The following is a 14,932-nucleotide window of genomic DNA, read 5'->3' on the forward strand; positions in this document are numbered from 1 at the left end:
TTTCTATGGTAAAACAAACAATTTTGTGCCTTGTGTGTATCACAGCACGAAGAGCTTTGGGGCTCTGGTGAAATGAACTTGGACAATGCCCATCTGAAGGGCTTTTATCTGTCTTCCCATCTGCCAGCCATAAAGCAAGGCAGCATCCTTGCCTGGTGGCTGGCAGGCTGCCCCATCCCACACTTGGGATCAGCATTTCTCTGATATTTTGCTCTGCTTTTTGCAAATTATGTAACAGTCCCTACAGAAAACATTTGGTAAGGGGGAAAAAAAATGTCTTTGTATAGCCGCACTACACTGACCTTTTAAAACATTGTTATTCACTGGTGCGTTCAGCCACAGATGTTCAGAAATTCCCAGCTTATGATAGAGAATTGCCCTCATCTAATGTTCTTAGCATGAATGGGAACATCACTGCCCAGTAATGGTATTTTGATCACAGTCCTATACATGGTATAAGTGGAGTACAAGACATGACCTTAAAGAGAATAGAAATCCAGACACTGCCAGTACCTCACTGAAGACTTTCTCCCCAGAGCTTGAAGTGACTTTGAAAAGGAGCCTGAAGTACAACAAGGGCCCTTGCATCCATATGGGAGAGTAGGATTGCCCAGGAGAAGCAGAAGCAAACACCCATTAGCCACTGCTCCCTTTCACTTGGTCCTCATCATGCTGCTTCAGTTCCCAGACCACTGTCTGTCCCTTGGCTGTGTGGCTACTGCTGTAGGTATGGAGACCATTTCCTCTCTGCAGTGGAGGATGCCTGGGCCCCTCTCCAAAGACCACAAACACGTTTCCATTCTCCACTGTGGGGTCCTGAAACATGCTGCTGCCAGCAGGAGGGATGGCAGCTCAATGACTTTGCACATCACTGAGTGTCCCCCGCACGGCAAGGGGCAGCACGAGGAGGATCAGACCAGACTTCTCCTCTATCTGTTTCATCTTGGGATGCTCAGCACCACACCTGGCACCTACTACAACAGAAAGGCAACACTAAAAAGGCTTCATTAAAAGTAAACAGAGCAGAACACAGCACAGGGCTTGGGGGCAGAGAAGAGTGGAGCTCTGCTAATTTTCGCATCAGACACCCTTCTCTATTACCATCTCCTGGCTCCTGCTCTAAAAGTCAAGTGGAATTGTCAAGAGGAATCACCTGTGATTTGAAGTGCAGTTTTCCTCCAAGAGGTATATGAAATTGCCACCTTCCTATTCAGAGCCTCTGGGGACCAGGAATCAGAGCTGCCGAACTGGAGAGGCAGAGGAAGAAAACACTCTTTTCCTTCAGACTCATCAGCCCCACTAGACCAGTTCTTAGCTGAAACACTGGTGGGAGAGCAAGCTCCTTAACTCCAGGTAAAAAGACCAGCAAGTGCTGCCTGTTTGAGCCCAGGAGATGGAGCTGAACTTCAGAGGCTGTGTGATTGTTTCCTCCTGTCCCTGTGGCAAGGAAGTCAGAGGAATAGATTGGGCTCTGTCCTGATTTAGGCATCTTTGGAGTTAAAAAAGACTCAGGCAAGATGCTTCAACCCTGCTCTCTTCCTGTGAGCCCCGTCAGAATTTGGTTAACAAGGAGTTGGAGCATCTGAGACTACTGAATAGCTTGTGTGAATGTACGTGCCTGTGTCTGTAGCTATATAGAGATATATTTAAAAGAAGGTTAATTGGTCTTCTGGGAACTATAAGGAACTTGTTAGGTTCCTCGGTGTGAGCAGTGGCTGTATGAAGCCTAATTACTAAGCCTGAGGTTTTTTTTGTTTTGTTTTTGCAGGGGGAAGGAATCTCTAAGGTCCTTATTAAAACCTACACAAAGTCTAAAGAGTGATTGAATTAGAATTGATTTGTCCATGTTGATCACAAGTGCAGAGCAAATAAAAACATCGAACCTTCCCCATGAAATACTAATGGGGGTCACATACGCATGGCTTACATATCACTGGTGTGGGGATAAACAGCAACCACTGTGCTGACTGGCAAGAATACCAGACTGCAGACTTTCAGGTAAGGTTGCAGTCTCTATGCTTAGGTCAGGAAAAATACATACTTAGATGTTCCTGTAGGAAGCATTTTAAAAAACAGCCATCTGAAATGTATTTTCAGGCTGATTAACTTTGTAAAATCAGAAATGAAAATGCACATTGACAGGAAAGGGAAAACAGCCATTTAAAAAGCAAAGGGAGAAAAAAAAAAAAAGAAAAGAAACTCTAACTTGGCTTTGGTCTGAAACACCCAAAAGCATTTACTTGGGATTTTCTGACTGTTCTTTAGACTTTGCTGAAGTGCCATAGGTGAAGAGCAAAGCTTTGACTGTGTGGAGGAGGCTCAGCTTTGTCAGGGGCAGTTGATAGCACTCTGTCAGGGCAGCTCTGGTGTGGAGGCACCCTCAGGCAACACCCGCCAATCAGTTATCAATTCTACAAATCTGTATAACCCTCGATGTTTTTTTCCTGTGTATTGGTACTGCTTTTTTCACAAATATATACTACAATGTTCAACTCTAAGTACCATCTAACGTTGTTGCTCCTGGATTAATTTAAGGGAGAGTGATAAATCAAAAGTAACTCAAAATGTATTCCCAAAACCTGAGATGAATCCAAATTACCATTCCTATCCAAAAGGCACTGAAAAAGTCTCTGACCTGTTGGAAGCAAGCAACGAGCCTGCCAGCTTTACAGCTAATGTTATAGCTTTCAGACTAGAACCTTTATCTTAGCAAGCTGTTATCACCTGAAAAAAATGACAGATATTTGTGAAGACTGAAACATGATATCTATGCAAAGACGACTTCACCTACTTTGAGATGAAAAAATAAGATTAAGTGATTTGAAATGAGTACTTATCTAATGTTCCTTCCTTGTTGGCATGCTTGCATGCTACCGCACTTTCAAATGATGCATTTAGCTAAATGACTCTGCAGTCACTGTCCAGCTTTCTTTGCAGAAAATAGGCTGGAGTGGGACCATTGGGAGATAAAATCTGCCCGCAATATCCTGCCCTGCAACACCAGCAGCCTTGCTGGGGCTGGTAGTGTATGTGAATCTCCAAGGGAAACTGCTCAGCAAATGACTGAAACCAACCAGAAAACTTTACTCTTTCCTCGACCAAGTTGAAAGAAGCACAAGTTTTTAATCAATGAATATATAATGTAATGAATATAAAGCATTAATTCCATCCCATACAAAGGAGTCAGCAGACCGACCCAGAGAGGAAGGCCAGACAGGACAGGCAATGTGGCAATGCCCTCAGGACCGTGAGCCAGAAACTTGAGCCACAGACCAAACCGAGGTCAATTTTTTTCATGCATTGGTTATTGGGCTGTGGAACAATTTCCTACAGCCCTATATGTGGCAGCACACTTGGTGTTATGATGCTCTACAGCAAACCCAGCACACTCTTCCTCCATTTCCCAAGAGTCATTGTACTCTTCATTTGTACATTCTCTCTGAGCATCTGCTATAGACCAATCTGGACAGAAAATACCAGTGTAGCTAGATATTTCAGCTTGATGTAATGTAGCCTTTCTCATCTGACATCAGGTAACTCTGCCCTTCTTTGTGCTCCCACTTTTCTCTGCTGTCATATCCCAGAAACCCCAGAGAACACAGCTGCAGTTCACACATCCAGATATGTCTGTATACACGAGAGGTGATGGGCCATCTCCCAGTATATGCTACATTAATGAAGGCACTAACTGAGATTTGCAAATCTTAGTAGTAGATATGTAATTGTGAGAAAACATAAGCATCATCTTTATGCAAAAGCACATAAATTCTGATACATATGTGCCTTTTCAGGTGTGAATACCCCTCACATTTTCTAATTGTCCATTAGTGATGCAATTCCTTTGTCAGAAATCCCAACAAATGCAAAGGCCAGCCCTTTCCCCCCAGATTATTTCCTTTTCGTAACAGCAAGAAGACCCAACCAAGCAGAGTTTCTGTGAGAATTATTGCACCTCTTAGGTGGCTGACACGGCTTGGCCTCTGGCATCAAGCCATACTAGGTACTCCAGAAATGCACTGCATTTCATAGGTTATTACTTGCGTATTACTGCTGGGCAAGTGAACGCTCCATACACTGGAATTAATTCAAATGCCTTGAAAGAAAATATCTTCCTCAGTGCTGGCATTCATGTGCTGTGGCTGAAATTATGCCCAGAATGTTCATTTTCTTTAAAAATGTGTTCTCATCTTGTAATAATTAATGATGTCAAGTTACTGGTGTGAAAAAAGCCTGACTTTACAACAACGATGGAGTAATGAAATAACAGTCATGGCTGGAGCAATAAATTGTTGGCGACACACTTGAAATGATACCTTCAAAAGCCTTAAATTATTTAAGTTTCAATGTTCCTCATAAATATTTGGCTTTTGTTAACATTTGTTTTTGTGCTAAAAATGGAAGTCAGTGGCTCTGACAAGAACAACTGTCTGATTGACAAGCATGGGAAATCAAGGTACCTGTGCTTTCCAAGACATCCGTCTCTCACCCAGGGATGAACTTCTAATTCAACAGTCATCTACAAGATCTCACTATTTGGGGAGGTTGAACTCCAAAGCCACAGGCTCAGTAAGGTCTAGAAACCACAGCACTGAGCTCACAGACCTAGATCTCTCTCTTTTTAAAAGTGATATGAACTGAGAAACTCTTCAAGCAATCAAAATGGGACGAAAACAAAGTAGGCCATTTCCATATACATACAATTTTGATGACATTTTTTATTCAATCTATTTTAGTATTCAATATTCTAAAACATGAAATGCAAGAAGAGAGACAGAGCCCTGCAGAGGTATTGGGAGGGAGGAAAATCTCATTTAGAACACTGAGAAACTTATTTGATGTCAAAGAACACTAGATCAGGCTTTTGGAAACGACACCTAAGGGCAAGCAAAGGGAAAAAAATATCTGACACTAGATCCTTAATTGCTGGCATAAACTTGTAAAAAATCACACCTGCAGGTTATCAATTGAATTACATCACTTTGTAACTGATGAAACCTCTGTATTCATTTCCCAATACTTATTATCAATTAAATTGGTGTTGTAGATCGATATTTAGGTATCATCAATTAGATTTTTTGGTAAGAAGAAAAAATATCCTCTGAAAATTGTAGATAATCCTCTAAATAACAACTCAATTCATACACCAAAACTCATAGTAACCATTTTTGTAAAGCAAGTAGGACCAAAAAGACACCAAAATCATCAAGAAGCTTCCCAATGCAAACATAAGCATTTGATTTCCTATCTATCTCCTTGAATAGCTTGTTTTCAGGACTAGAGGTTATCTTTGCTGCATTCTCATGATGGCCTCACATTCTTCCTTTATCTCCATCAAGGCTTGCATCAGGCTGTGGTCTGTCCCGTGGGTCACCTTCATAATATTATAGGCCTTGAGGAGAAAACAGAAAGAGACATATTAGTCATTGTGAAGACCATGCAAAGAGGTTGATCCTGGCATTGGGGTAGGTATATAAGTACTGGTCCTCAAGCAGCTGGCCTCAAGCAGAGGGCCTGAATGGATGGCATAGTAAAAACAGGAGGGAAGAATCCCAAAGCATATAACAATTTGTTCCTGACAAAGGAGGCAGTGACATATTATTCTTAGGTGTTAAAGACCACAAATATCTTGCATAGGTGGATATCTGGAATAGTAGGGGAAGATACTTTCTCACTGAGGCGTGAAGGCCATTTTGAGATTGGTCACCCAAGGTTTTGATACATTATTAAAAAGATGACTGTGACATTCATGTTAGTAGTCTAAAAGTCCTGTAAATAGCTTAACCAAGGGAATAAATTGCCTTAACTGTATCAGGAGAAAATATACATACACGTTGCATATAATATGCATACCTATTTTGGATACATTAAAAAAATGAGTAAATTATTGCTCTTGTTCTAAAAAGTCATGCAAGGAACGGGTCTTTGCTGCTTTTCCCAGGGGTTATTTTCTCCGTATGTTTGTCATCTTCTACCACTAAGCCACTTGACACTTGCTGATATTGCCTGTAGTGTTGCTGATTCCCTGTCACGGGTATGTCTGAAATGCTCTTTGCCCAGCTGATGTTTACATCATCACTTTTCTTATGATATTTCTACCTTATTACACAGAATTACAGGATGGTAGGGGTTTGAAGGGACCTCTAAAGATCATCTAGTCTAACCCCTCTTCTTAAGCAGGTTCACCTAGATCAGCTCACACAGGAAGACGTCCAGTTGGATTTTGAAAACCTCCAGAGAAGGAGACTCCACACCCTCCCTGGTCAGCCTGTGCCAGGGCTCCCTCATCCTCACAGGAAAGAAGTTTTTTCTTATTAACTTTTGTCGTGTTACTGGACACCACAGAAAAAAACCTGTTGTCTTATTCTCTTGAAATGCACCGTTCTTGTAAGTATTAATGAGGTCACTCCTCAGTCTCCTTGTGTCCAGGCTGAACAGCTCCAGTTCCTGCAGCCTTTCCTCATAAGGAAGATGCTCCAGTCCCCTGATCATCTTGGTGGCCCTGCACTGGACTCTGTGGACTCTGTGGCCCTGCACTGGACTCAGAGGGAGAACTCTGTCTCTCTTGAGCTGGGGAGCCCACAACTGGACACGTGACTCCAGATGAGGCCTCAGCACGGCAGAGTACAGGAGGAGCAGAACATTCTTCAACCGATTAAATTCCTCCTGCAAGGAGAGAAGTACTAGATGGAAAGGGATTCATGACTTCTGAAGAAAGAATAAACAAGGAATCTGGAAGTATACTGGTTGGAGAAAAACATCAGAGGATTTTCCTCATCCCAAACTGAGGAAATGTCAAAACCTAAACGCACTCTGTGTTTCAACAGGTTCTTGGGTCCAGTCAGCAGAGAAAAATTCAGCTAAGTCAGCTTTGGACTGAAGAAAAAGGATCATTTTTGAAAAAAAAAAAAAAAAAAGAGGAAGGGGGCTCATTTAAATTGGAAGGATAAAAATGAAAATGAGTATATTCTTTGGTGGAATAAATGAAAGCCTACTTCCAAATTCTAGAGACTGACAAGCATATGGAAATTTTTGCACAGTTTATTTTTGCTTCAAATTAGGTAATTCTTAAGAGGAAGGCAGGAAAAGATTGAAAGAACAAGTTGAAATAGCAGTCAAAACAAATCAGAGTGTGCAAGGAGCTCTAAAAAGCCAAATACGTTCTGAGCTTCCACAAAGTGCTACTACTAAATGATAAAACAGTTAAACAGAACAATGGAAAGGCTTTCACCACCATTAGAAATGCCCGAGAAATGTGAAATTAAATCTGAAATTCTCAACTTTTGCATGTTTCTATTTTAGTGGAAATACAAGCTGGCCATGTTTTTGTAAAATGCTTGCAAGTATGTCCCTGAAAAGAATATCTGAATTGTTCTTTGTGTTCTACTTTTCCTAATTTAACATACTGAGGATATGTTGCAAAGAACAGATTATACAAATATTTCAACTTAGTGCAGTGTGAAATATTAAGCACTGCCCCCCACCCCTCCCAGTCAAATAATTGAAAAAGTAGTGTAAAAAAACCCAAGAATAAGAGCCAGGCCTTCCCTGGCTAAGACAGAGAGTTGGAGAAAGACGAACACTTTTGTGGAATAGGAATCCCTGGATGGTGCAGAACAAGATAGCTGCAGGTGGGATCCTTTGTATGTTGCAGTGCAGCAACACTCGGAGGAGACTGAGGGGTGATCTCATTAATGTTTACAAATACATAAAGGACAGATGTCAGGAGGATGAAGCGAGGCTGTTCTCAATGACGTCCAGTGACAGAACAAGGGGTAATGGGTATAAACTGGAACGTAAGTTGTTCTGTAGAAATACAAGGAAGAATTTGTTCACTGTGAGGGTGAGGGAGCACTGGCACAGGCTGCCCGTTGGGTTGTGGAGTCTTCTCTGGAGACATTCAAAACCCACTTGGATGAGTTCCTGTGTGACCTACTCTAGGTGGTCCTGCTCTGGCAGGGGGGTTGGACTAGATGATCTTTCGAGGTCCCTTCCAACCATTAAGATTCTATGATTCTGTGACATGTGGCTGTGCCATGCTAATAAGGGACAAGGTCACCCTAGAGACGCCAGGTGAACTGGCCATGCATCCAGACACACTTGGTGCATGGTGTTTGCATGCCCTGGCCAAGAAAGCTGATGGATTTGTTGTGAATGAGTTATTCTGAGAGCTGTGCATTTGCATACTGGACCCACAGTCCTGTGGCAGCCGACCTTGATCTTTGTCTCATCTACAGGACATAGTTCAGGCCCTTGGCATCCTGATGCACCGATAGATATGTCCATATGGATATGCCTCTGTTAAAAAGGCAGTAATCCTTAACATCAAGCCTGACCTTGAGATAAGGCCAGTATTGCAGATTTCTCTCTCACCTGCAACATTTCCTTTCAGTTTGCTTTCCTTCTGCCTCACTATGGCAGAAAAATGTACTCACTCTTTATCCTTTTGTTTCCTCAGGGAGAAAATTATCCTCACGCACTGTACTGTCTCACATGCCGCAATACGATTCAGAAGCAGTTGCATGAAAGTTAGAATAGCAAAGACTTCTGTAATCCCCAAATTAAACTGGCATTAAGTTATGTAGATATTTTTGCAACGGTCAGTGCAAAACTGGGGATGATTTCGTTTCCAAAGCAAAGAATTGCTTTATGGGCAGACACAGGAACATGCAGGCTCTCTGAACACTCCTCTGCTCTCTTAAATCAAACAGCTAACCAGCAGAGTGGAGCTTGAGCAAGGTCTTGGGGTCTTCCTCTCAGCTAAAAGAACAAATCTAATTGTGAAAAACTATAGCAGCTGTGAGATAGCATCACAGGCCACGGTGTCATCAGCCACATACCGTCTCCCTAAAGAATATAAAACTCATTAGATTGTATGGCTCTTTCTCCATGAATGCAAACGTAATGTAGGGCAGTGGCTTGTGCCTGATTTGCATGGGGATGGGACATGACGCCCCTCACCACGGCTGCAGGGAACTGTGAGCAGATGCGGAACGGCACTGCCCCATCATAGGGAAAGCAGGAAGCAAATGGCCACGTGCCAAAATGTCATGAAGTGAAGGCTGGCACTGCACAGGGACTATCTGGGGTTCTCCATCATTCCTGATTGAAGGGAAAACTTGTTAAAGCTGGTGTAGGAAAACAAAAAACATCACAATTACTACCAGCCACAGCTGGTAAATTACTCAGTGTTTGAAGCAAATGCCTAGAGAAGGAGAACTTCTTCAGGGATGCTGAGAAACAAGCTGAGGGATGGGATTTAGTGATGGGCTTGGCAGTGTTAGATTACTGCTTGGACTTGATCTTAAAGGTCTTTTCCAGCTGAAACGATTCTATGAAACCCAGGAGGGATTTTACCCCAATTCCTGGGGTTTTTTGCCTCCACATCAAGGAAGGAAGTAGGAAGGGAAATATGGTACCTATTGCAGACTTTAACGAGACCAGCCATGCCCATAGGTTCCTATGAGGAGAACACATACACCTGCAACCATGCCAGCCAAGTACAGGGTCTGCAGGGGAACCTGGACAGTCAGTGTGGTACATATGTGCATCTTCATGCCTGCCTGTCCCCATCTCCACCAGCTATTACTCAGTGGCTGGGCACCAGGACCCTGCTCAGGAAAGTCCAGGAGTACAGGCAGCCACCATCCCCACAGTCCAAAGGATGGAGCAGCAGCTGAGAAAATGTGCTGCAGCAGCACTCATTGGCTCGCTTTGAGGAGATAATACTCAGAAATGGATCCAAGCCTTCCCCTCTTCACCCTGCCTGTCCTCCCAAACCAAGTTCAGCTCCACTCAGCTTATGGACAACCAAACAGGTGAGCTTACACTGCTGTGAAGCTAATAAATGACACCAAACAAATATTTATGCTAATGACTGCACCTTAAGACAAATATATACACTTGCTAGTGACTCCTGTGTGCTCCAGAGATGCTGACCTGTCCTGGGCTCCTGCAGGAATGCTGCTTCTGAGCTGAGAAGCTTTTCTCTACACAAGACAGCTTTTTGCTGCTTTTTACAGTCATTCCAGGCCCTTTAAAGTAGGCTTGTCAGACTGGGCTCCAGCTCTGGACTTTTCCTGAAAAAAATTTTCCTGATCTATAACTCCATTTTTCCTGCCACCATTACATCTTTCATATATATATATATATATGTATATAAATTTTAAAATAATATGTTAGTTATACAATAAACCAAGGGCTTACTCTCAGGTTTTATTCCAGAAGTGGAGCATTACCTCTCTGTAACACTTCTATTTCCAAAACCTGGCAAATTAGATTCTGCAGGGCCTAACACACTTTTAGGTGGTGATTTCATTTTAATGGGAAACATAAACCCCTCAACAATATTTAAGCCTTCTTTGGGCATGCAGCATAGGGAACTAAACCCAAAGGGCACTGAGAGTAAGGTGGTTATGATAGTGATTCATTTTCTGGTGGCACAGAGAGTATCAGTAAAGGATGCAGAACTGTTTATGAGATCTACTGGTCTTAATAGACTGCATATCCAATGCAGAGAGGCTGTCAATCCCCAGCAGATCTGAGGCTGTGCCTGATTAAACAGGATTTATATGAGTGAGGTGAATTTCACTCAGATCTCAATTCCTCTGCACCTTCCACATCCTTCTCCTTAATGCTACACTGAAATTAGTCTGACAAGGGTTCCAACAGGGTGCTATGCAGTGTCAGAGTGCATTAAGAAGAGTAATGAAGCAGAGAAGGTAATCGAGTTTCTGCTCTGAGGATGTGGCATGCTCTGTTGACACATCTAATCACAAAGGGCCAAGCTGTGTACTCACATAACTCTACGACATTATCCGAGTTATATTAGGAATCACATCCTTTACTCACAGCAGACTGGGAATTATATCTTGCTCTAATTTGTTCCAGTGTAGACACCAATGAAGGGAATCAGTTTCAGATCTCATCCAAAGAAGCGTTACAAGTTGCACAGAGAAGCAGGACGACACTCTCAGCTGTGCTCCCAGAGAGTGAGAGTTCATCCTCTCCATCTCACACACGTGGGCGAAAAGGGGAAGGCTGAACAGGGAGTAGGCGAAACCACAACAGGATTAGTTTGCAAATGGTTCTGCATCTCAGCTGCAAAGCGCTTACTGTGTCCTTGTGGACCACTAATAGCTTTGAGACCACAGTCAGAGACACACTGAGGGTATATCACAGAATAGTAGGCAGCACCTTAGTCTCCCTTTTCAGGGAAGGAAGAGATCACAGCTTGAAAAAAAATATTTGTGTTAGGCATTGCTTACTATTCAAAGGATAACGCAGCAGACATCTATCTTGCAATGGGCAACTTCACTGAAAACATACAACTTCCACCTTCACTGATGAGCTGCAACTTCCACCTTCCCCACAACATACAACTTCCACCTTCCCCACAACAACTTCCACCTTCACTGATGAGCTGCATTCAGGCAACTCTGGGGGAATTCACTCCAGTTTTAGTGCAGTATTGTATTAGAAATGCAATTAGAATGTCCATTGATGTGACGTGGCAGTATCAATGAAAATAGAAGCTCCTCTGACTGGGGTCCCTCTCCATCTACTAATAAAGAAAGTCTGAATGTTCGGAAATTATAAACATTACAGGGAGAAGAGCAGAGCAGACTATCTGGCACTTGACAGATATATGACTTACTTTTGAATAATACATAGAAAATAGAATTGATTACTCTTCCATCTGCTTTTTAATGATCAGAAATGGGCATAATTAAAGTTAGATATATCAAGTGATATAAGATTTAAGTTACCAAGACTTAGTAAGACTGGCACTGTATTAAATACTAATTTATTTCAACATAATTCAACTTGCATAATTAATCAGATGCTAAAACCAAATAGGTACAGGGGTTGAAAAAAGTACACAATATTAAGTTATCTAAAGAGTCATAACTGATATTAACTTGATTAGGGATCTAGGCAGGGGTAACAAGCACTTTTTCCCTCACCTGCAGTGCAGACACTCTTCCCCTTCTATCCCAACTAGTGGCCCTAACTCTTTGCCACAACACCAGCTCTTCATTGAGTAAAGATGTTTTTAAAAGGGGATATACAGCCAACTATTGCACTTCCAACACTGGGGCCAGCGCTGGGGCATGCTCCTGCCCAGCAGCAATGGGCAACTGGCTGGGCCAGGTGGCTTTCCGCAGAACCCAGCAAAGGCTAAGATGAGGCTGCGTCAGGCACTGGAGGAGGCCCAAGAGATAAGAGGAGAATCTCATGGAACATTATGTTCTTTCTTCAGGCCAGGCTGGTCACAGGACAATTAATAGTATGAGGGAATAAGCATAAGACCTCTTTGAGGAGAACTGAAGGCAGCACATCTTCCAGAGGGAGAAAAACACCCTCACAGTGATTGAGGGCTTGAGACAGAAGGTGAATGAGAGCTTATGTTCTGAGGACATGTTGCACATGGAAGAGGATTCTTCAATATATTTAAGATGACACTAACGGCAATATAATGGCAGGACAAAAGAGCCCAAGGTAGGAGTAAATTAATATAACAATTAGCTCAGGTACAAGAAGGATGACTTAAAGCTGAAACATAACTAGGAAAGCACCAGCTGCAAAACCAGATCAAAGAAGGGAAAGATGATGAATGATGTAGAAAAAGAAAGGATCAAGAAGCACACCTGTTGATCTGAGCGTGGCTCACAATAAAATACAAGCACTGAAGGCAAAAATCTCCAATCTGAAATCACAGATACCTGATAGTGAACAAGGAAAACAGAACAGAAACTGCAGCTCTGCTCCTGTTCTTGCTTTCAGGCCTCCCAGATTCACTTTTCTATGGTACAAAGGAGAGTATAAAACACTGAGATATTTTTGTCTCTTTGGATATTATAGCAGTTTTTCATCCTGGCACCTCTGAGATATCGAACTGTAATTAGCAGTAACACTGGAGGAAATCTCAGTGCCTGAAACATTGAGCAAGTGACTCAACACCATAGTCAGCTGCAGCCCGGGAACACCACTGATGAAAAAAGCAGTGATGAGTGTCCAAAGGTATGAAGTACAGTCAGAGCAGAAGCAGAGGGCACATGGCAGGTTTGGGGGAAGTGAGGGAGGGTGACAAGGAAGAAACAATTCACAATACTGACCTGTTTCAAGGTCTCCAGCGCTTGAGGAAACATATCTTGACTGTACTGCAGTTTGCCTACTCGCATCAGCTGGAGAGCCCTGAGCGGATGGAAGCCAGGATAATACAGTCTGCAGAGAAAAAGGAGAAAAAAATGTCACTGTCAGCTCTCACCTTCACACTCACTGCCTCTGCGGAGAGCCATTAGGATGGGACTGCAAAGTCATTGTGAATGTTAATAAGGTACTCAGAGAAAATTAGCTGTGGTACCGAGAATCATGAAATACTGGGAGGAATTAGCAAATTATTACTCTCCATCTCAGAGGAATGCCTTTAACATTATCCTATTAGAAACTGATGAGAGTAGGATTATTTAATTTGCTACTGTTGGATAACACAATAGTATTTACTGTACTTAGTGTTGCAAACAGAGGTCATTCACAATCTCAGGGCTCTGGAGAGGTATAATTTTAAGAGGAAGCTTCAGCAGGGAACCCAGTCCTGGATCCCCTAAGATGAAAGAGAAGGGCTGCAGGGAAAGCATGTATGTAATGTTGAGGCCATCACTCTCAAGTGGTTGGTCGGTTTTCCCTGTTGCAGAAAGAACTAGTGCACATTCAAGGAAACATCTCAGACTTGGCTTGTGCATCTAGACAAGGTATCTGCTAATGTCAGGGTATACTGCCATTCTTAATTTCACAGAAGCAGAGATTTTCCATCAGTCTCACTAGAGTTAATCAGAATAGAATTATGTGGGGTTTTTTTTGGTTTTTTTTTTTTTTTCCTAGAAGGAGATGGAGAGCAATGTCATCATTGCTCAAGATGCTTTTGAAATTTCCATGGTTTCGTGGTGGCCACTCCATGTTTCCAAATCCTGACAGCCCTTGGCTCACAAAAGCTGGATCTCACTCCACCCCCTTGTCCTGGATGTGGAGAGATGTATGGATGTGGGGCATCTCAGAAGAGCAACCTGGGGGCTGCAGGAAGCTGTGGATGCAACTTGCCTGGGACTACCCAGCAGGAAACATGATGTGAAGGGTCACACCTGGAAGTTAAGACACTTGCAAAAAATCTTAGATCTTTTTATACTAACTATACCAGTGAAAGTGTTAAGCACGACTCACTGAAAACAAACGTCCTATTTGATAAACGGCATTTTATTTCTTCAAGTACACCAGCAGTGTGCTTGAGGAGTGTCTAAAAAAAAAATTAAAAATTTGTCACAGCTGCAGGAAGGAGAGCCAATAAACTTCCCAAAATCTACTCTTTGAGGAATTCTTTTGTGTGTTTATGCCAAATGTGTGATCATCGTACTTCAGGGGGATTGCTAATGAATGATGCCACTGCAGTCAGAAAGACATTCAAAACTGCATGAGTACGATTAAATGCATGCTAGGACATAACACTGCAAATTTGTACAATGTATAGGAATATTCTGGTAACTCTGTGTGCAAATGAATTAGTTGTTCTCTTTCTTCATCATTGTTCACTAATGAAAACACAAACTCTATTAAACATAAGGAATTTTTTAAATGTTAGTGTATCTCCTTACAAATATGTCCATAAAAATTTCAAACGAAGATTTATAAACATCATAGAATGTGTTTTCACACCCAAATCTTTTTCTGCTGACCCCACACATTTTCAGTGAAGACACACATGGGAAGCATGCCTAGCAGGGTCTCAGGAGCAACAGCTCTTGATCTGTCAAAGCCTCTCATGAATCAGCAGAAACCAACTCTGAATGAGAATAAACCATACTAAATTGCCACCTATTCAGATCCCATACGTGTAGCAGTTCAAAAAGGCTGGAGAGACCGCATGCAACTGAAAATAAAA

General features: G+C 42.3%; 1 protein-coding gene across 4 annotated transcripts in view; it reads right to left on the reverse strand.

Moving 5' to 3' along the window:
• Positions 1-4,691: 4,691 nt before the first annotated feature.
• SMYD3 (SET and MYND domain containing 3) overlaps positions 4,692-14,932 on the reverse strand; it is a 419,799-nt gene continuing 409,558 nt past the window's right edge. For all 4 annotated transcript variants that reach the window (XM_061991091.1, XM_061991092.1, XM_061991093.1 and 1 more), the window contains 2 exons: positions 13,116-13,224; positions 4,692-5,389 (listed from right to left, as the gene is read on the reverse strand). In XM_061991091.1, coding sequence (XP_061847075.1) covers positions 5,282-5,389; positions 13,116-13,224 — 217 coding nt within the window. In that variant the 3' untranslated portion in view covers positions 4,692-5,281. The remainder of the gene's footprint in view (positions 5,390-13,115; positions 13,225-14,932) is intronic.

The sequence above is a fragment of the Colius striatus genome, chromosome 2, assembly GCF_028858725.1.
Source record: "Colius striatus isolate bColStr4 chromosome 2, bColStr4.1.hap1, whole genome shotgun sequence".
Classification (NCBI taxonomy): Eukaryota; Metazoa; Chordata; class Aves; order Coliiformes; family Coliidae; genus Colius; species Colius striatus.